This window comes from Neomonachus schauinslandi, chromosome 5 (assembly GCF_002201575.2).
Source record: "Neomonachus schauinslandi chromosome 5, ASM220157v2, whole genome shotgun sequence".
Taxonomy (NCBI): Eukaryota; Metazoa; Chordata; class Mammalia; order Carnivora; family Phocidae; genus Neomonachus; species Neomonachus schauinslandi.
The window spans coordinates 51,647,476-51,672,028 of record NC_058407.1 but is presented as its reverse complement, the minus strand read 5'-3'; the positions used below and the strand labels follow the sequence as shown (position 1 = coordinate 51,672,028).

Genomic DNA, 24,553 nt, shown 5'->3' with positions numbered 1-24,553 from the left:
CAAAGGCAGACGCTTAACGACTGAGCTACCCAGGTGCCCCAATACCTATGTACTTTTTAAAACAGCTTACGGTGGGGTGCCTGGATGGCTCAGTTGGTTAGGCATCCGACTCTTGGTTTTGGCTCAGGTCATGATCTCATGGGTCATGAGACTGATCCCTGATTGGGCTCCACACTCAGCGGGGAATCTGCTTGAAGATTCTCTCCCTCTGCCCCCCCCCCCACTCATGCTCATTTTCTCTCTCTCTCTCTCTGAAATAAATAAATCTTAAAAATAGTTTATTGAGATATAATTCTTGTACCATACAATTCATTCATTAAGGTATACAACTCAGTGGTTTTTGATATATTCACAGGATTATGCAGCCATCACCACAATCAATATTAGAACATATTTATGACTCCAAAAAAAAAAAAAAAACCCAATTAGCAAACATACACTATTTACTCATCCCATCCCACTAGGCAACCACTTATCTACTTTCTGTAAACTTACCTATTCTGGCCATTTCATATGTAAATGGAATTATACAAAATGTGGTCTTTGGTGACTAGCTTCATTTACTTCACATGTTTTCAGGGTTCACCCATGTTGTAGCATGTATCAGCACTTTATTTTATTGCCAAATAATTGTCCATTGAATGGCTATATCACAACCACATACTTTTAATAAAAGGGGTGTCATACCAAGTGACTGCTGATGGATGTGAGATTTCTTTTTGAGGTGATAAAAATGTTCTAAAACTGATTGAGGTAATGATTAATCAACTGTCAATATACTTTAAAGCCATAAAACTATATACTTTATATGTGTGAATTATATGATATATGAATTATATCTCAATACATCTCATTAAAATTGTATCATGTCCTGTTTGTTCTTTATAAGCCTTTTTTTTTTTTAAGTAGGTTCCATGCCCAGTGTGGAGCCCAACATGGGGTTTGAATTCACAACCTTGAGATCAAGACCTGAGCTGAGATCAAGAGTCAGACATTTCACCCATTGAGCCACCCAGGCACCCCTATAAGCCATTTTTTAAATTTAGTGATGTTATTAACATTTTCCTGTATCAGTATTTTTTCAAAATACAGACTTTAGTGGCCATATAATGGCTTTTATTTCATTTAACAAATTCCCTAGTTTTAGAAATTTAGGTTGTTTCCAGTGATTTTGTAGTTAAACAAAATATTATAATGAGCCTTTTAGTACATAAATATATTTGCCCATTTCTAATTGTTTCATAAAAAAAAAAAAAGCTCTCAGATTCTCTTCCTGGTTCTCCAATGTATCTTTTTGTTGCTAAAAATTCTTTCAGCTTTATTGCATACGTGATGGTTTCTGTCTGAATTCTAAATTTCTGTTTGATGCCTTATACTAAGGATTCCTTTTACCCTTAAAAATATGGAACAGACTTAATATCTGAAATGAATAAAGCTTCCTAAGTTAAGACTGTTCCTTTACTAACCTCAATAATTCAGCAGGAGGAGAAACATTATTTATGTATTTATTTCTGTGTTGCTATTTAACTAGGAAAGAACATAATGGTTTAATTCACAGAACTCGATCTATTAATGAATATTAGCAAGACTTGCAAGCATTTCGTTTCTTACCTAGAAGAGCAGCTGGTAACTCTCCCATCAAGGCGAGGCTAAGATTCATCTAAATGTACTAGAATATCTCTTTTTCTCTGTCCCTTTCATTCACACACATACACTATCACATGCACAAAGTTGATTAATACCTTGACACTGATAGAACCTAACAATGAACCTAAAAATGGCCTGGGACTGGTAAATTCACCTTGAATACTGCCTGTTGATCTCTGGAGCTCAGAAATATTTGTGTGCCTGCTCTTAAATAAACCATGTCTAAATGTGGCCATTCATTTCCTTCCCTGTTGTCATACTTGAGGATAAATTTGCATCTTGTGATTTATTATTTGTTTCCTGACAAATACTTTTTTGCACATAGTGCCTCAGAAGAACTGATATTTTCAGAGTAATGGCCATTTGAGGGTTTTGCCATTTTCTGAAGTAACTTGTGTTTTGTGGTGAATTTTTCACACACATTTTTTTTTTCATTTTTTTTTCGGAGCAACTAAATTTTAATAAGTTACAGAACAGAGCAGTTAACACTTATTGTGAAGTTTCTGGAATTACATACAAGAGGAATCATTTAGAATGTCCTCCTAAATTTTGTATATCTCCTTTAATGCAGCAAACTATATACTTTATTTAAAATTTTTTAATTGAAGTATAATTGACACACAATGTACATTAGTTCCAGGTGTACAGCATAGTGATTCAACCCATTTTTTTTTTTAAGATTTATTTCACACACATTTACACAGAGCTGTCAAAGCCCCATGCTGTGAGGTTGGGATGCTGACATGGGAACTTTGCAGTGCTAGGAAAAGACCATAAATAAGCATGGGGAGTTTTGAGCATGTGACCAAGACTGGATGAATGCCACTTTTACCTAATTACATGAGATCCTGAATTGTGGAAACAAAGGCCAGCTTAAAAGAAATTCAAATGAAATCCTGATTTTCCTTACTGACAACTTTTCTGAGGGGAAGAAAAGATCAGTCTTTTCATGCAGCATGAAACTGTGAAAGACTATGAATTGCCACACTCAGAGCCAGCTGGGAATGCACATTAATCAGTGTCCGAAGCAACCATAAATTTTGACCTCCTAACTGGACTCGGGAGAGTAAATGAGTCATTTGTAGCAGAGCGAGGCTCCTGTAGGATGTACACTGCAGGCCTGTTGAGCAACCAGCCAGGTAATATCTGAGTCCTGCTCACAGCCGTCATGCTCTGAGGCCTCTGGGACAGAGATTTGCTACGACTTGAGGAATTGCGAGCACTTCTGTTCTGCTATGATTTATGTTTACTGTAGTTGCAGAGAATGTATGCCTGCCTCCCATAATTTCATCTGGTCTTTTTGGCATCACTTTTTTACATTCCTATTGCCTTTCTCTCCTGAAGTCTTTCATTTGCATCTCATGGTGCCCTCCCCCGATTTTTTTTTTTTTTCAAATTGTGGTAAAATATGCAGAACATAAAACTTACCGTTGTATCCATTGTTAAGTATATGATTCAGTGGCATTAAATACATTCCCATTGTTATGTAACCATCACCACCATCCATCTCCAGAACTTTTTCATCCTCCCAAACCGAAGCTCTATACCCAGAAAGCAGAAACTCCCCTGAGGCCCTGACAACCACCATGCTACTTTCTGTCTGTGAACTTGACTACTCTAGATACCTTATGTAAGTGGAATCATACAGTATTTGTCTTCTTGTGTCTGGCTTATTTCACTTAGATTGTCTTCAAGATTCATCCGGGTTGTATGAGAATTTCATTTCTTTTTTAAGGCTGAGTAACGGTTCCTTGTGTATATATACCACATTTGTTTATCCACTCATCCATCAGTGAACATTTGGGTTATGTCTACCTCTTGGCTATCACAAATAATGCTGCTGTGAAATTGGTGTATCAATACCTGCTCTGGGGCAGTGTCGAATCGCTGTATTGTACACCTGAAACGAATACTACACTGTATGTTAACTAAGTGGAATTTAAAACTTCTTAAAAAATCAATGAGTTAAAAGAAAATTAACCACTAAACAAACAAGTAAATACCTATTCCCCAGCTCTTTTTTTTTTTAAAGAGTTTTTAAAATTTATTTATTTGTCAGAGAGAGCACAAGCAGGAAGAGCAGGAGGGAGAGGGAGAAGCAGGCTCCCTGATGAGCAAGGAGCCCGATGCGGGGCTCGATCCCAGGACCCTGGGATCATGACCTGAGAAGGCAGGCGCTTAAAGGACTGAGCCACCCAGGCATCCCCGCTCCGCCCCCCCAGTTCTTTTTAAATAAAAGTATGAAACTACCTTTAAGGGGTAGGGGAACTCACTTTAGAACTGAGAAATAGAGGAGCGCCTGGGTGGCTCAGTCGTTAAGCGTCTGCCTTCGGCTCAGGTCATGGTCCCAGGGTCCTGGGATCGAGCCCTACATCGGGCTCCCTGCTCTGCGGGGAGCCTGCTTCTCCCTCTCCCACTCCCCCGCTTGTGTTCCCTATCTCTGCTGTGTCTCTCTCTGTCAAATAAATAAATAAAATCTTTAAAAAAAAAAGAACTGAGATAGAAACAAGAGGATCTTGAATTAAAATTAAGCCTCTTGGGAGTAATGCCTGTGTTCTCCTCTAGCCTGAAAATAACTTGCCCCCTCTGGGATTTGACAAAAATTAAAGATCAATAATACATTAAGAGTAGTTCCTTTCACATTCTTTCCTTTTCTTTTTTTCTCTAAGGCCCCCAAACTAGCCTGAAGTTGCTAAAACCCTCTCCCTAATAGTTGACCTTAACCTTATACCGAGGATCAGCCTGGAGAATCAGTAGACTTAACTTTTGAAACAATCCAGATCCTCAGTAAACAATGGCAGAAGTTTTGTTGTTCTGGTTTTAATCATAATCCTTATATGGATCTATATGTGGCTAGAAAAGAGTAGAAGGTCTTGCCAGTCCAGAGACCATTAATGGGACAGTTCATCATTACAATTTATAATTTGCATAAACTTATTAAACTTTGTAACTGTTTGGTTTGAGGTATGAATGGAAAGTCATTTATACACACAATTTTTTGAGGACCAGAAAATAAATGCTAATAAATCTCAATATTTACTTTTAAGAATGGGTCATAACTCATTTCAAGTTTGAGAACCACTGGTTTAAGAGGAATTGGAATGGGAAACTGAATTAGGAAAGTATCATCATGATCCAAGTTAGAAATAATAAAGACTTCAATTAGGAAATCAGCAGTGAGATATCCAGGGGTAGAAGCAACAGAACTTATGTCCCACACAAAATGGAAAAAATGAAGCGAAAATACTACCTTCCTAGAAGGGATGGTCCTAACCTCAAGACCAGATGAGTTTGCCACTGAAGAGAACAAGTAGAGATCCAGGAGGGCTAACTACATTTATGTGTGGGAGAAGGTCAAAAAACCTGAGAAATAGGAGAATCAACTGGCTACTGTGTCAGAAATGAAGTCCTAAAAAAAAAAAAGGCCTGAGATTTTCAAGTAGGATATATGAATATCTCAAGAGCAATTAAGAGCAAGTGTAGTAACATGAAATTAGAGTAAGCTTCAAAAATGTTTCTGAAATATTCTTTGAGATATTTTTCCCAGGGGCACCCGGCTGCCTCAGTTGGTAAAGCATGCGATACTTGATCTTGGGGTCATGAGTTCAAGCCCCACATTGGGCAAGGAGCCTACTTAATTAAAAAAAAAAATAATAAATCTTGGGGCGCCTGTGTGACTCAGTCGTTAGGCATCTGCCTTCAGCTCGGGTCGTGATCCCACAGTCCTGGGATTGGTTCCCTCTCTCGCTGTGTGTCTAGAGCAAATAAATTAATTAAATCTTTAAAAAAAAATCTTTTTCTAAAATATATCTTTGTTGAATGTCTTCAGAGTTGTACTTTATAAAGGGGGTGCCTGGCTGGCTTCATCAGTGGAGCATGCAGCTTTTGAGCTTGGGGCTGTGGGTTTGAGCCCCACACTGGATGTTGAGGTTACTTAAAAATCCAAGGAAGACAACCCAACTTAAACAGAAAATAGGTTTTAGTCCCAGCTCCATCCCTCCAGCCAACTAACATAGGATAAGCCACTTACCCAGTTCTCTTTTTCCTAATCCATTAAATGGTGATGACAATCCATGCCCTGCCTACTCCACAGTATTGTTATCTGCATTAAATTGGATAGCCAATGTGAAAATGTATTGTAAAATATAGACCATTATGCAAATAATGGATTATTGGAACTAACTTTTTTGGCTGCTATTCACAGGCATTTTTGTGTTAAGAAGCTTTGGACAATTTGTATTGCTAGCAAAGAGGTATAAAATAATACTAGGAAGTTCCAGGTACTCCTGTCTTCAGGGAGCTCACTCTCCCACAGGGATAAGGAAATAAATAACTGTAAACACGAGGGTATAAGTTCTGTGAGAGCAGGAATCAAATCACTAATGTATTTCTAATGCCTAACTCAGTACTTGAAACCTAGTAGGCTCTCCTAAAATATATGTTTAAAAAATTGATGAAATTATGTAATACAAAGTAAAAAGTCATATCAATAAAATACTATGATAGTTTTGAGGAAGGAGAGATTCAAAACCTGGTGCATTGCCTAAATCATAGTAATATACAAATAAATATAGGATGAATTAATGAATCATAGGGGAGATGTCCCCCAAAACTACTTTAGTTACCATGCAGCTTTTGAATGGAGTTGAAGCCATATCAGATGCAAAATCCAAAAATAGCAGCAAGTGAAAAATGGTTTTTAAACCTAGAAGACGCTAAGTTGCTCAAGACCATGGCAATCAGAGAAAACAGTGATAGGTCAGAGGAGATACTCTCAGAAATGGTGTTACACCCAAGCTGATCACTTATTCACTGTTTTGGATACAATGGCAGCTCACCCAGGGGCAAGGGATTACTTAAATGGTCAGATATGAAATTTGGTACTGTGTTCTGTAGGCTCCACACCCAGCATGGAGCCCAATGCGGGGCCTGAACTCATGACCCTGAGAGTCGGACACCTAACCAACACCCAGTGTTCTGCTTTAAATGTGGCAAGCGAAAGGATCCTGACCATGTTCTCTTCTGTCCATAGGAATAGATAATCTCTATGAGAGGGCGCTTCACATCCGCAAACTCCTCCTGACCTTGCCTAGGTCCGTCCTTATAGTGATGAGGTACCTCTTTGCCTTCCTCAATCAGTAAGTACCCTAATATTCGGCCAGAATGCCCATCTTCCATTTTCATTTGCACTGCTCTGAATTCTTGGATTCTGTAAAATGTACACTGGGTCCCATTTATCAGCAGAGTCAAAGAGAAGTTGATTGAATATAGACTGAAGGTATGTTTTTCTTCAGCAGATCAAGGTCATTGTGTAATAGCTGAAAGATGCAGAAACAGTGACCATACATGCAAAAATATACAAATATTACCAAAAAGAACACTTGTCAGTAAAATACGTGTTTTTCCAACTTCCATCCAGAAGCTAATGTCATGAACGTTTTTATCAGAATGATGTAAACCACCCGCTCAGTGCAGAAAATTTCTGTGATTTTTGATGTTGTAGTTAAGGAAGGAGAACTATAGATGCGAATTATACGCAGATCCAAAAAAGAACTTCTGCAAACTCAATATAATGGGCTCTTGTCAAGAAGAAGATATTTGTAAAAGTCTCTGCAACAATGTAACAGAAACCTTAAAAAATCATGGCATTATTTTCAAAGAAACTTTACTGTTTTAATTTAAGCACCTTGATTTTCATTTGTCTTCCTAGGTAATAAAAATGGGCCCCCCTATAAGAACATCTTCCCCAAGGCCTAAGAGCCCCTTGCTCTTCAAGGATCTAGTTAAGTAATTGGAAATAAAAGAATCTGGGAGGAGTAAGCTCGGGGCAATGCCTTCTCCTTCTGCCATGGGTTCATCCTGCCCAAAATTAGAATGTTTTCTCTTCTCTATTTCTTTGGAGGTTTAGAGTTCTCACAAGCCGTGGGGACTTACAACAGGCCTGCTAACTATTCCCGAAATCATACCCACTCAGGCTGACTGCAGAAACCAAGTATCATCCAATGGGGAAATGCCTGCAGGGGACTAAAATATGCACAAATGACAGCAGAAGCCCATTTGTACAGAAATAACCCCTAGGAAAAAGCAGTATCTAGAGAGATGGATATAAACTATGTTTAGGTTATGTAGATGGCCAGAAATCCTATCTTTAAATAAGCCTAGTTACCCAGGTGGTTTTAAAAATCTGAAGGCTTGCTGACCTTGGCGGGCAAGCGTGAGGGCTCCGAACCTCTGAGCGCGTTGCTCAGAGGTTCGGGCACGGGCACCTTAGCTGGGCACGGGCACCAGGGCACCACAGAGGAGCTGCTGGGGGGCCAGCTCTATCCAGGGGTGTCACCTGAGGAGTTCCCCCACTTTATGGCAAAGATGAGGGGGATTCTTAAGTCTGTTGCATCTGCAGACATGGATTTCAACCAGCGGGAGGCATTCTTGACTGCTCAAACCAAAAAGCAAGGTGGGATGACAACTAACCACGCTGCCATCATTTCCAAATTCTAGAAGAGCCGTGTAAGACAAAAATTCGAGAGAGCCTCATGAACCAGCGCCTTTGGGACAGTGGGCTTTGGGGCCTGAGCTGGAGAGTTGATGGCAAATCCCAGTCAAGGCACTCAGCTCAAATGTACACCGCTCTTGCGGTAATGGGGCAAAGTGGAGTGGAATCTGAATTTCTGTGTTTGGCATTTGACCTGCCTAGCTAAAGATGGTTATCGAAGCAATTGGAGTGACCTGGGTTGGGTTTTGGGGTTCTTTTTTTTTTTTAATCTTATTTCCTCATTAGTATTAAAGCCTCAAATTTAAAAAGAGCGGGGCGTCTGGGTGGCTCAGTCATTAAGTGTCTGCCTTCCGCTCAAGTCATGATCCCAGGGTCCTGGGATCGAGCCCCACATCGGGCTCCCTGCTTGGCGGAAAGCCTGCTTCTCCCTCTCCGCCCCCCCCCCCGCTTGTGTTCCCTCTCTAGCTGTGTCTCTCTCTGTCAAATAAAATCTTAAAATAAAAAAAAAAAATCCAGACGCTTGTGATCTTCAACTTTAATTGCATGTTCCTCCCCTCCCCCGATCTGGAGGGCCTTGCATTCCTGCTGGCCGTCTACGTGCTGTCCCCACTGAATTTTCCTGGCACACCTGAGCGAATCCCACAGTGAACCAGGAAACGACAAGAGACTAGCAAAGCAGTCTGTGAATCAAGAAAGTTCTCAAAACCTGAATCAAACTCACCCTGTAGCTCAACAGAATAGCAAATGTGCCATGAGTCAGCCGGCTGGCCTTGCTTCCAGCATTTCTGCCCAAAGATGCCCCCTGGCTCGCTGCACCTGCCTTCACGCAGAAACAAGCCCCAGCCTGTTGGGTGGGATGCTTGGGACAGGAATTATGAGAAGAGAAAGAACCTATTCTCCCTTAATTGTAAAATCAAAACATGGATACAACATTTTTATAACAAGCTTTTGCTCTTCAAGCCAGCGCTGAATTAAAAACCCAGAAAGATTAACTGTGACTCTCCGCATCGAGCTTATGTGTGTCTTTCGAAAATCAGACCATTGTTACTCTGAATCTCACTTCTCCTCCATGCATCCATTTTCCAGATGATCTGTAACATAATCGTTGGCTTTACTGTGAACTTTTTTAAAAAGACTGAATGCTTGAGAAATGGCAGAAGGGAGAGACATATGTTAGCTGAGGAAATTATGCTTTTGTATTTTCTGCTTTCTAGGCTATCTTATTTCCAAAAAAGGATAAAGTATCAGGTCATGTGGTATTTCAGTTTCTTTGTGTCTGTCACCATCTCACAAATGTGGCTGAGTCTTTTTTTTTCCTTCTTCCATTCGTCATCTGTTCACCTGGATTTTACATTTCAAGATTGACATTTTATTCATGGAAAGATAACGTCTCTAGCTTCTCTCTCAAACAGCACCTTCTGCATGTGTTACAGGCAGAACAATAAAGAGCTGGCTTATTTTGAGTCACCTCTGGAAAGTATCTCACAAATATCCATTGGATTGAATTTAGAAATTAGTACCAGACAACCAGAAACTTCTCCAAAGTTTGTAGTTAGCCAACTTTAAAAGGAATGAGAGAATTGGGGATTCTTTTCCCCTTCTCTTGCACTTTTAATGTCTTTTGTGACTGACTGGTGACTAGTTTTGGTACTCTTACCCAAAAGCAAATTATAAAGCCCAGAGTTGTTTGCTTTCTTTCAGTGGTTACAAAGAAAAGGTGCTTTGTTTTCCTCTAGGCTTTCCTCAAGATTTATAGGGTAAAACTGAAATCTGAGATGTGTTTGATTAGTGGGAGGGCATTTTAAAGATATCCATAAAACTTTATGGAGCTCACTACTGCCCTTTCCAGATTTACTTGAGTAGCATTTAGAGCCTCGCCATAGTGTTTATAAATGAAACTCATTCACTTGGTCCTGGTCTCCATTGAAATAGAAATTATCTTAAACTCTCTTGTGGCTTTGAAAAATGCCACTGAATTAAGTAAGGAGGATTTATATTCCCCTTTCAGTTTCTTCCTAGTTGAAAGGTTGTAAGTTGCTTCACTTGCTTTGGAATTTGCTGAGGCAACTTAAAGTAGGTGGAACGCTACCTTACTCTAATAATCAAAACCAAATACAGTCAGTGCTTTGGATCCCTGTGTTCAGAATATGAAGTATCGTATTGAACAACAATTTTCTTTTTTCTCTCCTGTGCTTTTTTAACTCCTGTCTTTCTTTCATAGCCTTTCGCAGTACAGCGACGAGAATATGATGGACCCGTATAACCTGGCCATTTGTTTTGGTCCCACATTGATGCCTGTCCCAGAAATACAGGATCAGGTGTCTTGCCAGGCTCATGTGAATGAAATTGTCAAAACCATCATCATCCACCATGAAACTATCTTTCCAGATGCTAAGGAGCTGGATGGCCCTGTTTATGAGAAATGTATGGCTGGAGATGACTACTGGTAAGTCCAAGAAGTTTAGTCCTTCCCTCCCTGGGAAAAGTATGGACGTAGAGATAATCAGTTTAAGAATAAAAATTGACCGGGGTCGCCTGGGTGGCTCAGTCGGTTAAGCTACTGCCTTCAGCTCAGGTCATGATCCTGGAGTCCCGGGATTGAGCCCCGCATCAGGCTCCCTGCTCCCTCCATCTCTCTCCTCAGCTTGTACTCTCTCTCTCAAATAAATAAATAAAATCTTAAAAAAAAAAAAAAAGAGTAAGAATTGACCATAGGTTGCCAAAGATTCCGATTTTTACAAAAAGAAGAAGCAGGAACACTTGAGATAAGTTAGAATACTAAGACCCAAGACAGAACTGGCTTCTTAACTGTGGAAACTCCCATTCATCCCTCCCTTTTCCCCAAGGATGGCATCTTTTTAAATATATCCACCCTACTACAACTTCGGTAGAGAATAATGGTTTTGAAACATAGAGAACTGTATTAATTTTACTATTATATCAAGCAAAGATAAGTGATTGAACTGACAGATTTCATTTTTATCCTGAAATAGTTTTGGCTCTATATAAAATATTTCAGATACATCATTTTATTTTTTTTAAGATTTTATTTATTTGAGAGAGAGAATGTGAGAGAGAGTACATGAGAGAGGGGAGGGTCAGAGGGAGAAGCAGACTCTCTGCCGAGCAGGGAGCCTGACGTGGGACTCAATCCCGGGACTCCAGAATCATGACCTGAGCTGAAGGCAGTCGCTTAACCGACTGAGCCACCCAGGTGCCCCTCAGATATATCATTTTAAAGGAGCCCTGTCAACGAAATATGTTTTCATTCTTAATTATTTCCATTTCTTACTAATAAGTATTATCCTAACCAATTATAGTAGTAATGGTCATTTTAAGCAAATTTATTTTAAATTTATCTAATTTATTATTAATACATCACTGGGATAAAAAATGGCAGTAATAGTCACTATTTTTAGTATTTAGTATTACTATTATTTAATATTATTACTACTACTACTATTATTATTATATTATCGATATTACATATTATTAATATGGCAGCATAGTCACTAGTGAAGTATGAAGATGGGGGGAGGTGTGGTCAGTTGAACAATCCCAAAGGTAGGGAACCCTAAAATATCTGTGCTCATTATGTGATCTATGAATTCCTGCTTCTAAGAAGTCATACACAATAAAAGTAGCTTTGGTTCCTTGAGCCCCTACTATGTGCCAGCTACATGGGATCACTTTATGCACTGACCACTCTACCAAGTGAAGAGAGGCCAAGGAGCCTCTCCAAGGACTGCTCGTAACTGGAGGCAGCCCAGGGCTGTCTGATTCCAAAGCCCACGTGACTTTTCCCACTCAACTGCTGCCTCCCAGCCCACCTCAGAAACCGTTCTGTGCAGCTCAGATTCAGGAGCAGCTGGGACAGACCTATCTAAGCCCATTCTGGACGCCCCCTGAGGACACTTTGTTTCCCGTTGCCTCACTGAAGGCTAGGTAGAAGTAGAGTGAATAGCTGAAGGATCTTAAATACCTGAAAGTACACTTGAACCATAACAGGGGTCTTACACCACAGTATGATTGAATGTATGACTTAAGGAAACTGAAGGTTGACTCCTTCCAGAAGCACTCCCTTCTAAATTTAAACAACAAAGCACGATAGATTCCAGTTCTATGGTATATCCAGCAATTTCACACATGAAATTGAATTCAAAAATATTCACTTGATGGGCGCCTGGGTGGCTCAGTTAGTTAAGCGTCTGCCTTCAGCTCAGGTCATGATCCCAGGGTCCTGGGATCGAGCCCCGCATCGGGCTCCCTGCTCAGTGGGGAACCTGCTTCTCCCTCTCCTACTCCCCCTGCTTGTGTTCCCTCTCTCGCTGTGTCTTTCTCTGTCAAATAAATAAAATCTTTAAAAAAAAAAATACTCACTTGAGCACGTACTATATGCAAGGTACGGACTGCTGAGCTTGGCTCTGTGAAGATAAATGAATCAAACTCAGCCCTGGTGAGATGCGTAAGTTTATCTTCATAGTTGTATTTATCGCAAGGCCAGTGTCACAGTATTTCCAAACATTCAGGGCTATATCTGTAAGTTCTGCTGCCTTGTTCCTTTTATCAAAGAGTGGTATGTGAAGATCTGGTCAATATTATCTGATACATTGGATCCTAGGATTTTGTGGTCACTTCTTTTTTTTATAAGCAGGCCCCATAATAAAGAGTCTTGCAGACAGTAACATGTGCTTGATTATGTCCTTCACCCATGCCTAGTGTTCTCTATGGGCATCACTCATTTTAAACAGGAAGTCAATGATAAAGTAGTTATCCTTCTCTCCAACACCGGCAATATAAATGGGCTTTTACACAATGTCAGGTTCGTTATTTATGACAGATGGATTCCATTTACCAGTATACATTTGAGGAGTGTGGTTGTGTTAAAGGGTAAGTTTTTAAAAAGAATAAAAATCATGACTCTCTCAAATCTGCAATGAACATGTATCAAGAAAAGATGGGAAGGATACTACACCCAATTCAAAGCAGAAATCAAAGAGCATCAGTTGATATGCAGTAAGGTATGTTGAAATGAATTTACAAAAACTGCTGTATCCACAGGGCAATAATCATATTCCACTGGAATTCAACCAATTTTAATTTCTGTGGATACAAATTATCTGTGTCAAAGATGAAGGGACCTGCACTCCCATAGGACCAGATGACCCTTGGAGCCTCTAGCATTTCATTGAAAGACTATCCAGAAACTCTTTTGCCATTCCAAAGTCTCATATAGTAACAGTTGTTCATTTTTTAAATCCTTTGACTTTATAAGAATTTCTGTGTCCACTTCACAGTGACAGCCCATACAGTGAGCATGGTACATTGGAGGAAGTGGATCAGGACGCTGGTACAGAGCCCCACACCAGTGAAGACGGTATGCCCTGGTGCCCTTGTTATAAAACTAACCGTAGTATCCATTTTTTTAGAATTGCTTATATTAAGAATTCAGTAGGACACAAAAGAAAATTTATAAAATATGTGTAAAGTATGAAGAATAATATTACAGTGAACATCACAAACCCACCACCAAGTTGAAGAAAAAAGACATCATTACCTTTGCCTTCCCTGTTATGATTGCCGTCCTTACTCCCTCGGGGGTAACCGCTATATGTTTGTGTTTTTCAGTGGTTTATTGTTTCATTTTTTATTTTCTTGAACTTTCTATAAATGGAATCATACTGTATATACTTCTCATGATTTTTTTCCACTCACTATTATGTTCCTGAGACTCACCCACATTGTTGCATGCAATTATAATCATTTATTTGACCACTGTATGATATTCCATTGTATTTATTTTATTATTGATGAATATGTGAGGTGTTTTCTATTTTTTGCCATTAAAAAGAGTGCTGTTAGGGATATTTTGAACATGTATGCTACTGCAGTACTGCAAATGCACAGGAGTTTCTCCAGGATATACGCACCTAGGAGTAAGCATGTTTTCAACTTTACTAGATAGAGCCAAACTATTTTTGAGAATAGCTGTAATGATATACACCCCCACCAGCAGTATATCAGCCTTCCAGTTGGACGTATTCATCAACACTTAATTTTATCAAATATTGTCATCTTTGCCAATATCATCATGGGTAATGGTATCTTGTGATTTTAATTTGCATTCCTCTGATTACTGATAAAGATGTTGTTTTACGATATAGAGTATTATAGAAAACTTGGTGTATACTGGGGCGCCTGGGTGGCTCAGATGGTTAAGCGTCTGCCTTCGGCTCAGTCATGATCCCAGGGTCCTGGGATCGAGCCCCACATCGGGCTCCTGGCTCAGTGGGGAGTCTGCTTCTCCCTCTGCCTCTGCCTCTCCCCCTGCTCATGCTCTCTCTCTCGCTCTGTATCTCTGTGTCTCAAATGAATAAATAAAATCTTTAAAAGAAAACTTGGTGTATAGTAAGGACAACAGATCAGGAGAGGATTGCCATTGAAAAGATATTTTGTTACTCACAGTACACAAGAGGAAAGGGTACATCATGCCTCAGGTGGCCACACAGAAAAGCACCAAGGTTGGTCAGGAGGCAGAGGTAGAAGGAGCAACTGGGCAAGAGTCTTTGCTGTGCTTTCTGCGGGAAGGAACAGGCAGGGCATGATAAGCAGGCTTCAGATTGGCTAGTGAGAATAATTTCAGCAGGTTCTGGGGCAAAGGGGCTGTCTCTGGTTGTCTGGTACCTGGTCAGGTGATTAGGGCAGGTGGATAGTGACCCAGGAGAGGTGGTTGGGGTGGGCTCTGGATTGGTTGGTTTGTATTTGAAAGGCGGAACAGGTGAGTTGTTTACACTATCTGTAGGAACTGGTGAACCTTGGGAGGGCCCGACCCTTCAGCAGCAGCAAGGTCAGAATACAGAAAATAAAAAATATGGTTCATGTAGATATACTGACCTTCGTGTGCTTCAATTTCTTTTTTTGTGTGAAATTTCTGTCAAGTGTTTTGCCCATTTGGGGCCCATTTGCCTGCCCACTCTTCATTTCTCTGGACTTTTTTTGCTTGGTTTAATTTGATTTGGCTTTGGTTTTTTTCTTATTTGTAAGAGTAGTTTGTGGGTATGGATCAGGTCTTTTATTGTGTATATGTTTTGCAAATATCTTGTGCTCTGTAATTTGTCTTTCATGTGCTTATTATGTCTTTTGCTAAACAAGGAAATTTTAAAGGAGTTGAAGTTACCCAATCATGGTTGTTTCACTTTGTGTCTCCTTTAAGAAATCCTTCTGTGCTGAATGAAGGTAATGAAGATAATTCCCCCATATTCTTTCTCTCTCTCTCTTTTTTTTTTTAACATTTGTTTATTTTGGAGAGAGAGAAAGGGCGTGCACGAGCTGGGGGCAGGGGCAGAAGGAGATGGAGAAGCAGATTCCCTGCTGAAAAAGGAGCCCGATGTGGGACTCGATCCCAGGACCCCAGGATCATGACCTGAGCCGAAGGCAGACGCTTAACTGACTGAGCCACCCAGGTGCCCCCCCACCCGTATTCTTTTTTAAATGCTTTCAGGTTTTGTTTTTCACACATAGGTCTTTATTCTACCAGGAATTTCTTTGGAGGTATGTTGTGAGGTTGGGGTCCATTCCTTTTTCTCCATATGGATGCACAGTTGTCCCAGCATTAATTGTCCTTTCTCCACAGCTCTGCATAAATCACAGGTCCTCTTTGCACAAGTCTGTTTCTGGGCTCTCCTGTTTTCCACTGATCTACTTGTCTATCCCTCCTGTCTTAATTTTGATACCTTTTAATAAATCTCAATATTTGGCAAATCAAGACCTCTGACTTTGCTCTCCTTAACAATTCATAATCTTTTGCAACTTCACTTAAATTTTAGACTCAGTTTTTCAAGTTTTTAAAACATACATTAGAACTAAAAACCTGATGGTTTTGATGGTTTTGATAGTATTGTACTAACTCTACATATATTAACATGGACAGAATTGACATTTTTGTAATATTCATTCCTCCAGTCCACAAACATATTTCTAGTTATTTAATGTCTCTCAATAAACTGTTATACTTTTCTCTTTAGAGATCATTTTTTTCTTTTTCCAACAAGTTTAATCTATAACATTACTTTTCAACACTTTTTTTTCATTTTAACAGTTTTTATTTAAAGTCGTATATCAGATTACTTTATTCCCGCATCTTCTCAGTTGTTGCTTCCTTATATTTGCTCTTTTCCTTTCCTACTTGGCAAGGTTTGACTTTAGGTTCAAGGATCTTTTTGCAGTCTTTGTCCAATTTTAGTCTAGTGATAACCCCCTTGGCAGGGTGAATGCCCATGTGGACAGTTGTGCCATTTACCTGCTCTTGCTGGACTCATTCAGTGAGGATGACGTATTTCTTCTTGTAACCTGGACCACTTTGCCCATTTGCTGACTTTTCTGGTATCCTCACACAACTTGTACTTCATCATCCTAGTGGATGTGCATGGATCAAATGGTGTACTTCTGTCTCAGCTCTTTGGAAAGAGGGAATGACGTAATCTTCCTGTGAATGTGGGGAGGTGCGTTGAAACGCCTTTTACGGTTCTTGCTCCAGTCAGAGGTCACAAAGGGATTGAACTTCATTTTGGCCACTGGCACTTCAGGGATGGCTGTTCGACACTTTTTTTTTTTTTAAGATTTATTTATTTATTTTAGAGAAAGATAGAGAAAGGGACAGAGGGAGTCTTAAGCAGACTCTGCACTGAGCACAGAGCCCCACACAGGGCTCGATCACACAACCCTGAGATCACAACCTGAGCTAAAACCAAGAGTCGGACACCCAACCGGCTGCCACGCAGGCGCCCCAACACTTTTTTAATATGAACATATAAAGCTGTCAGTTTTCTCTTAGTACCTCTTTAGCTGTATACATGATCCTTTTATTCTCTCTTTAGCTATGACTAATCTGCTTTAAACCCATCCACTGAGTTTATAAGTTCTTTTCTACATTTGTTTGGTTCACTTTCGCATCGGCTGCTTAATCATTTTTTACAGTCTTTTGCTCTTTACTCATATTAATCCTTTCCACTGTTTTAAATTGTGATTCTGATCATTCTAGTATCTGCAGTCTTCCTGGATTTGGGGTTTTTTTTGGTTCTTGCTCACTGAGTCTTATTTTCCAGAGTGTTTTGTAAATTTTTTATGTATTCCTTGGAACTGTGTGGAATTCCTTTAGGCTCAGTTGAAGGTAAGTTCCTCCAGAAAGGCTTTTCATTTACTTCTGCCTGGGGCACAGCCAACTTGGGACCATAGTGAATTTTTAGCTTGAGGTTTCCCAGGCCACCCAGGTAGTGTGATTTTAAACTGCAAACCTACCTGAGGACTGGAATGTGGTTAGGATTCTTAGAGATGATTTGTTCCAAGGTTGAGATAGATTCTATTTTTAAGTCTGGGAGGGGGCGGGGGTGATACATACCATCTATGGAGAAGTATGGAGGGCTAGGAGGGAAGAAGATTTCTAGAATTAGAAGCTCACTGTAACACTGAGAGTGTGATCCTTTATGGGGGATTTACCTTCTCCACACTGAGCAGACACTGGACTTAGTTTTTTGTCCAAAATGAAACCTTAAGTTAACCCGGCAGGGAAAGTACCCTCAAGGCAAACTCTGACTCTCATTTTCTCGTGTTCTGTTTACCTCACTGGGTTCCTACTTTTGTTGAGTTTTTTGTCTTTAATATTCCTTACTGTCGTGGTAGCTTATTAATGCAATTACCAAGATTTTTTTAAATCCAGGATTTTTCAGGATGCCTGGGTGGCTCAGCTGGACATCTGCTTTCGGCTCAGGTCATGATCCCAGGGTCCTGGGATCAAGCCCCACATCGGGCTCCCTGCTCAGCGGGAAGCCTGCTTCTCCCTCTCCCTCTGCTGCTCCCCCTGCTTGTACTCTCTCTCTCTCTGTCAAATAAATGGACAAATAAAATCTTTTTTTAAAAAAATCCAGGATTTTTTGTTGATTTCAGCAAGATGGTAAGGGTTATCAGGATGTCTAATATCCACCCTCTGCCTTAAAAAAAAAAAAGTTTAAATTGTTTCACTTCAACATGCATTGCATTTTAGATTCCTGTCTGTATTTTAAAAAGTTACATCTGAGCCAAAAAAAAAAAAGTTTATGTTTTTAAAAGTAAAATGAATTGACATTTTCAGAACTTCATTTAGAAGAAATTCTTTACAGTGAGAGCTTCTACTTCTGTGATGTTGCTTTTGAAAGTCTCTGGGCCCCACCTCTGCCACCATCCCTTCTTTTGTCTTGAGTTCCTTTGTTTCTCCATACGATTTATTCCTTTCTCACTGATGACTTCTCTGTTTCCTTGCTTTCCCTAGTGGCCGGGAAAGCTAAGACAAAGCCCCAGCCATCTCTCTTCCCAAACATCAGTCTCCCCACCCTGCCATCTGTTAGTTATTCTTACCTCTTGACTACAAAAGAGAAGCTTCACTGAGGGCTCTGTGTTTTCTATAACGTTTTACCCATGTTCACCTGATTTGCTGGAAAGAAAAGCATTGCGTACAAAGGACAGATACCCTTGCCCACAGCCAACCTCTAAAGTTCTGTAACTAAATCAACTAGAGTATTGATTATCTTTGTGATACCCAGGTATTGTCTTTTCTTTTCTCTTTCATGGTATTGCTCGAGAAGGGTAGCTTTTGTTTCTGAAAGAGGCTGTCCTAGAACAGAACCGTCACCTGCGAGGGCAGTAGGCGACAGATCTAGGAGGGCAAGTGTCAGGGACAGCAAGGTCCCAAAGAGAAAATGCAATGTACTGCATTTTGTATGAAATGACAAGAAATGGAAATATAAGACTTGATAGCACCAGGCAGTCAGAAAATGAGCTGTACTGAATTTTTTTCTCCTTTACGCAGAGCTGTAGTAGCCATGCAGGAAAGTGAAGTTACCGTGTTCACTCTTGCTATTATCGATAGCAGTGACATTCCACAGTGTCTCTGACGCCCTTAAAAGACCATGTGACTCCATAGGAAAGGGAATGGTGCATTGCCATGCCCTCAGATTGATTTGCTCTGCAATAAGTAGACTAAGATGTTGTGTAAGTAGCTTATTGATTGACTCTTGACTGCAAAATGACTCCCATGGGAGTAGAAAGAGTCAAAATAATGAAATTGCTCAGAATAACTAGTTGATAAAGAATTACCAATAAAATGTACTTCTGATTCATCGGGTCATTCTTTCAAAATCTCCCCACATTTGAATTAAATAAGCAGAGTCTGATAATTCTGTTGCTAGTTGTTTCAACAAATAAACAGAGATAACAAGCATAGAGTGCATGATTCTAAAATTATGATAAAATATATATATATATATATATATATATATATATATATATCTGTTAAATAGTCTTAAATAGCCCTTGGCCAGCACTGACAATGTATGACTGAATGTCTAATTAAGGTCTAAAGAACATTAATGGTTCTTTCTTCATTTCCCTTTGACAAGTACATAGACTGCACACTATGTTATGGGCTGGTATCTTTCCATTTTTTTCAGTAAAATGAAATTCAAATTACACAGGCATGTTGACATAGGAATTTGTGAAATACATGTCATGAAATTCTTTTTAACAAATGGGCATGTCTTCTTTCCTCCCCATGGATATGTTTATTCATGTCTCCTGTACCATGGACATGTTTATTTCTGTTCCCCAAGGAGAATTAGAGTTAAAAAATATTGGCATCGTCATCTCTGATCAACCAGGATTTATTCTTTATCTGCAATTTTAAAACAAACTATAAAGTCAGTCTCTTTGAATATAAAGTTATAGTCCCTCCTCTATAAAGCAGGTTTGTAGATATTTAATAAAGCTGCTATTCATATTGTTTTAATAAAGAATATAATTTTAGGGACACCTGGGTGGCCCAGTTGGTTAAGTGTCTGACTCTTGGTTCAGCTCAGGTCATGATTTCAGGGTCCTGGGATTGAGCCCCCATGTGGGCTCCATGCTCAGTGCAGAGTCTGCTTGAGATTCTCTCTCCCTTTGCCTCTCCCCTCCTTGCTGCCCATGCATGCTCATTTGCTCTCTCTCTCTTAAATAAATAAATATTTTAAATATATATATATATAATTTTAGGAGGGAATACTAGAGTGCTAACATATGATCTGAAAGTAATAGTCAGTTGTTAAAGGACTTAAACTATTGTTCTAAAATTATTTTTACACCTACTTTGCTAAGAAGCATATGACATGTAGATTATAGTATTTATATGTATAGCTGAAATTCACACAGGCCCTTCACATAAGGTAAACCCTAAGCTTTTTCAATGTGTTTTGTTGATTTTTATGCTTGTGCCTTATATGGCCCAGAGAATGTTTGAATTTATCAAGTGAGAAAGAAGCCTAGCTGGCTATCCAATGATTTCTTATGCAGTTATTCCATACAAGATATTAAACATATTTCAAGAATCTTTGGGGAAAAATAAACTGTTTTAAATGGGAAGGTTCATTACCAGGCAAAATAGAAGACAATTCCTGAGAAAATATTTGACAGGTTTTAATCTATCATGTGTGCATATATGCTAGAGTATTCAGAAACCAATACATGCTCAGTTTTTAGCAAATGAGACATTGCTCATTGCATAGATACATTTCTCTGAACATTTAGCACTTGTATTGCCCCTTTCTGTTTATTATTGATTAGAAGTTTACTCATCTGTTGTAGATAGCAGGAATGAAAATAGGGGGATGGTGAGAGATAAGAGGAAAGATCATAAGGCCCTGAACTGAAGGGCTTTTTGCAATAAGCTTAATCACAAAAAGCATCTCTTGTAGTTGTTTTGTATAGTTTGTCCTCTTATTTGCCTTCAACCTTTGTGATCAGAATTAGATCAGGGCTGAAATTCCAATTCTAGGCCCAGAGTTCAGTATCTTTTTTTTTTTTTTTTTTTTTGAGATCATTGTGGGTTCACATGAAATTATAAGAAATCCTACAGAGAGATCCCAGCTTCCCTCCATGGTAAAAATCTTATATAACTGCAGCATAATATCACAGCCAGGAAATTTACATTGACACACCCCATCTGCCATATCCACATTTCACCAGTTTCACGTGCACTCAGCTGTGTGTGCAGATATTTACTTAGTCACATACAGTTTCATCGCCAGGGTCCCTTGTGCTCCCCTTTTATAGCCGTTGCCATTTCTTCCCAACCTCTTGGCAACCACTGATCTGTTCTCCATCTTGATTATTATGTCATTTCAAGCAGGTTATATAAATGGCATCATACAGTATGTAACCTTTTGAGATAGGTTTTTTTCACTCACCATAATCCCCTTGAATATCTTTTGACCTCTGGATAATATAATTTTTGAATCTGGTCTTTTAATTTGGGTACAGGACAGTCTAAGTTATGCTTATTTCATAGGCAACTAAAATTTATTACTGATCCTAGAGAAAACAAAATTATCTTTACTGTCAGTGGTAGTTGGAAGATTTGATAGTCCCAGAAAAGTACATGAGGAAATTAAATGTACCCAAATAGTATTTAATGTGCTGGTTTTTATAAACTTGATTTTTCTTTAAATAAGCAAATAAAGCATAAACTTCCTGGTGTCCTGGGATAGTGATTTTTCCATGTTATCCACGGTTATTAACATGTTACAAGGGAACTCCATCATTGTCAAAATAATATTGGAGCTATTACGGAGAATATTACAACCCAAGGAAAGATCTCATATTATCATGTTGCAAAGTTTAAAATATTTTTTATTAGCTGTCATTCTGTCTCTGGTAAGAGGCTGTGGAAATTAAGATCCAGTGTTCCATTTTTCTTCGCGTGAAAAACTGATGACAGCAAGAGAATGTTTTTCTGTATCTCCCTGAACAGCCTGATTTTGTCCCACATTGAGGACTTGTTTATTACCTTGTTCGCTCTGGATATTGAAATGGCCTTGTTGATTTCTAAGGCCGCCTAGAGAACGTTCACGTAGCGTTTCATGCTTACCTCACAACTCTGTCCCTCATCGCCTTCTGGTGTGTTCTTTGTAGAATGTGAGCCAATAGAAGCGATAGCCAAGTTTGACTACGTGGGGCGATCAGCCAGAGAACTGTCCTTCAAGAAGGGGGCCTCCCTGCTGCTGTATCACCGCGCGTCCGAGGACTGGTGGGAAGGCAGGCACAACGGCCTCGACGGGCTCGTGCCGCACCAGTACATCGTGGTGCAGGATATGTGAGTAGTACCGGCCGCGCGGGTGCTGCGGCTGCCGCTTCCGCCGGAAGTCTCCAGCCACTGTTCCTAAAGCGACCTTGGTCTTTTGAGAAAGGAGCGGAAGGGATCGCAGAGCCCGAACCTCTGAGCTGGGCACCGTTCTTCGCCTTGCTGTTGGGTCTTTGCTAATGGTACTTCGGGGCCAGCAGGTTTTCATTTTCCAAACTCCACCAGCAGATTCGGAGCAAGGGCTAGTGAGAGATGGAAGCTTTCAGGCTCTTAGAAAAATCCGCCATATGGAGAATAGCTTCAAGAGCTGTAGAAACGCCGCTGGTTCCAAAACCAGTGGTACTCGTCTCTTGCTGTCTGGCTACCGTTTCAATTCCAGATTCCTGAGAGGGAAGACACTGACCTAAACGTCTCAGAATCATCTTCAGGCTTCCCTTTTTTTTTTTTTTAAATATTGCTGTAATTTAAAAATTAAGGGGATGAGAAGATGGCCATAATATATTAAATGAAAGAAACGGGTTGCAAAATCATATGTACAATATAATCCCTATTTTGTGAGTATAATATTTCACAGCGCAGCACTAATTTAAGAGCATTTTTTCAAGGAAAAGAGAAATAATACCATAAAATGTATACAGTGATTAAATGATTCAGCCTAGGGGCGCCTGGGTGGCTCAGTCAGTTAAGCGTCTGCCTTTGGCTCAGGTCATGATCTCAGGGTCGTGGGATGGAACCCCGGCATCAGGCTCCTTGCTCAGCAGGGAGTCTGCTTCTGCTTCTGCTTCTCCCTCTCCCTCTGCTGCTCCCCCTACTTGTGCTCTCCCACATTCTGTCAAATAAATAAATAAATCTTTAAAAAAAAAAAACTATTAAAAAGTATTTAAAAAAATAAAAAACAAATGATTCAGCCTAACTTTAGAAAAAGAAAAAAAAATGTTAAAATGTGGATTTCAGAAGCCAAGAAATATTATGTGTATGTGTATACAGACATACAGTCATAGATATCTAAGCTACATAAACCTATAAGTATCTAAGTACAAATACCGTACATATATATGCAGACATCATACATGTTTACCCAGGCATAGATAAAAAGTAGAGAAGGATATTGTCTCAAATTCTAGCAGCAGTGGCGTCTGGCTGTTATATCATATCATGAGTGACTGTGATTTTGCTCTTTGTTGCACTTCACCTGCAATGAAATGTACATTTTTATTATGAAAAAAGTCATGTTGATAAGAGAAAGACTTAGATATGTAAAGCCCACGTCACTTATTTTTTTTGTTCCCATTCATCTTGCGAAAGACTCTCACTCTTGATTCTCCTTGTTGCAGGGATGACACGTTTTCAGACACTCTGAGCCAAAAAGCTGACAGCGAGGCCAGCAGTGGGCCTGTCACTGAGGACAAGTCTTCGTCCAAGGACATGAACTCCCCAACAGACCGACACCCTGACGGCTATCTAGCCAGGTGGGTGGGGTCTGATAATCAGGCTCCTGAACCTCCACTTTTCCAAGCACTTCGAGGAGCCGCAGAACCCGCGGCTTTGCAGTATTACCCGGAGTGATAAGCTCTCCTATTTTCTCTTTTTTTGTATACTTTTAGACAAAGAAAAAGAGGAGAGCCACCCCCTCCAGTAAGGCGTCCTGGCAGGACCAGCGATGGCCATTGCCCCTTGCACCCCCCACATGTTCTTTCCAACTCCTCAGTTGACCTGGGGTCCCCAAGCCTGGGCAGTCACCCCCGGGGCCTGCTGCAGAACCGTGGCCTCACCAACGACAGTCCTGAGAGGAGGCGCAGACCAGGCCACGGCAGCCTGACCAATATCAGCCGGCATGACTCCCTCAAGAAGATTGACAGTCCTCCTATTAGAAGGTCCACATCGTCAGGGCAATACACAGGCTTCAATGACCACAAGCCATTGGACCCAGAGACAATCGCTCAGGTAGGATGCGTGGAATGGAATGGCACCTGCTGTGTACCTGGGGTGTGATGGAGGGATGCAGGACTTCCTCTTTGTAGTCATGCTTTTTGTAGAGAACCAACTAAAGAAAACAGAAAAGAAATTAGTCTATTCTTTAAGGCCTGACTAAGGGTCTCTTTAGAAGAACAATTTGTTACTGGAAGGGCCCAAGTGATTAGGTTCATATTGATTCAGAGACATGGCAGAAGTGTAGGACCCGGGGCATTCAAACACATCATTGCTAAATAGCCAGTAAAGTCTGGAAAAGAAATAATAATGAGGAAGGACTAACCCTACCAGATCCCAAA

At 40.0% G+C, this 24,553-nt stretch overlaps 1 protein-coding gene and 1 pseudogene across 2 annotated transcripts in view; one reads left to right on the top strand and one right to left on the bottom strand.

Annotated features, from left to right (window-relative positions):
* Positions 1-24,553, top strand: part of SRGAP1 (SLIT-ROBO Rho GTPase activating protein 1) — a 264,777-nt gene that overhangs the window by 236,212 nt on the left and 4,012 nt on the right. For both annotated transcript variants that reach the window (XM_021678635.1, XM_021678634.1), the window contains exons 16-21: positions 6,680-6,785; positions 10,362-10,586; positions 13,438-13,517; positions 22,115-22,295; positions 23,618-23,752; positions 23,888-24,227. In XM_021678635.1, the coding sequence (XP_021534310.1) occupies positions 6,680-6,785; positions 10,362-10,586; positions 13,438-13,517; positions 22,115-22,295; positions 23,618-23,752; positions 23,888-24,227 (1,067 nt within the window). The remainder of the gene's footprint in view (positions 1-6,679; positions 6,786-10,361; positions 10,587-13,437; positions 13,518-22,114; positions 22,296-23,617; positions 23,753-23,887; positions 24,228-24,553) is intronic.
* LOC110570588 lies at positions 16,269-16,705 on the bottom strand (annotated as a pseudogene).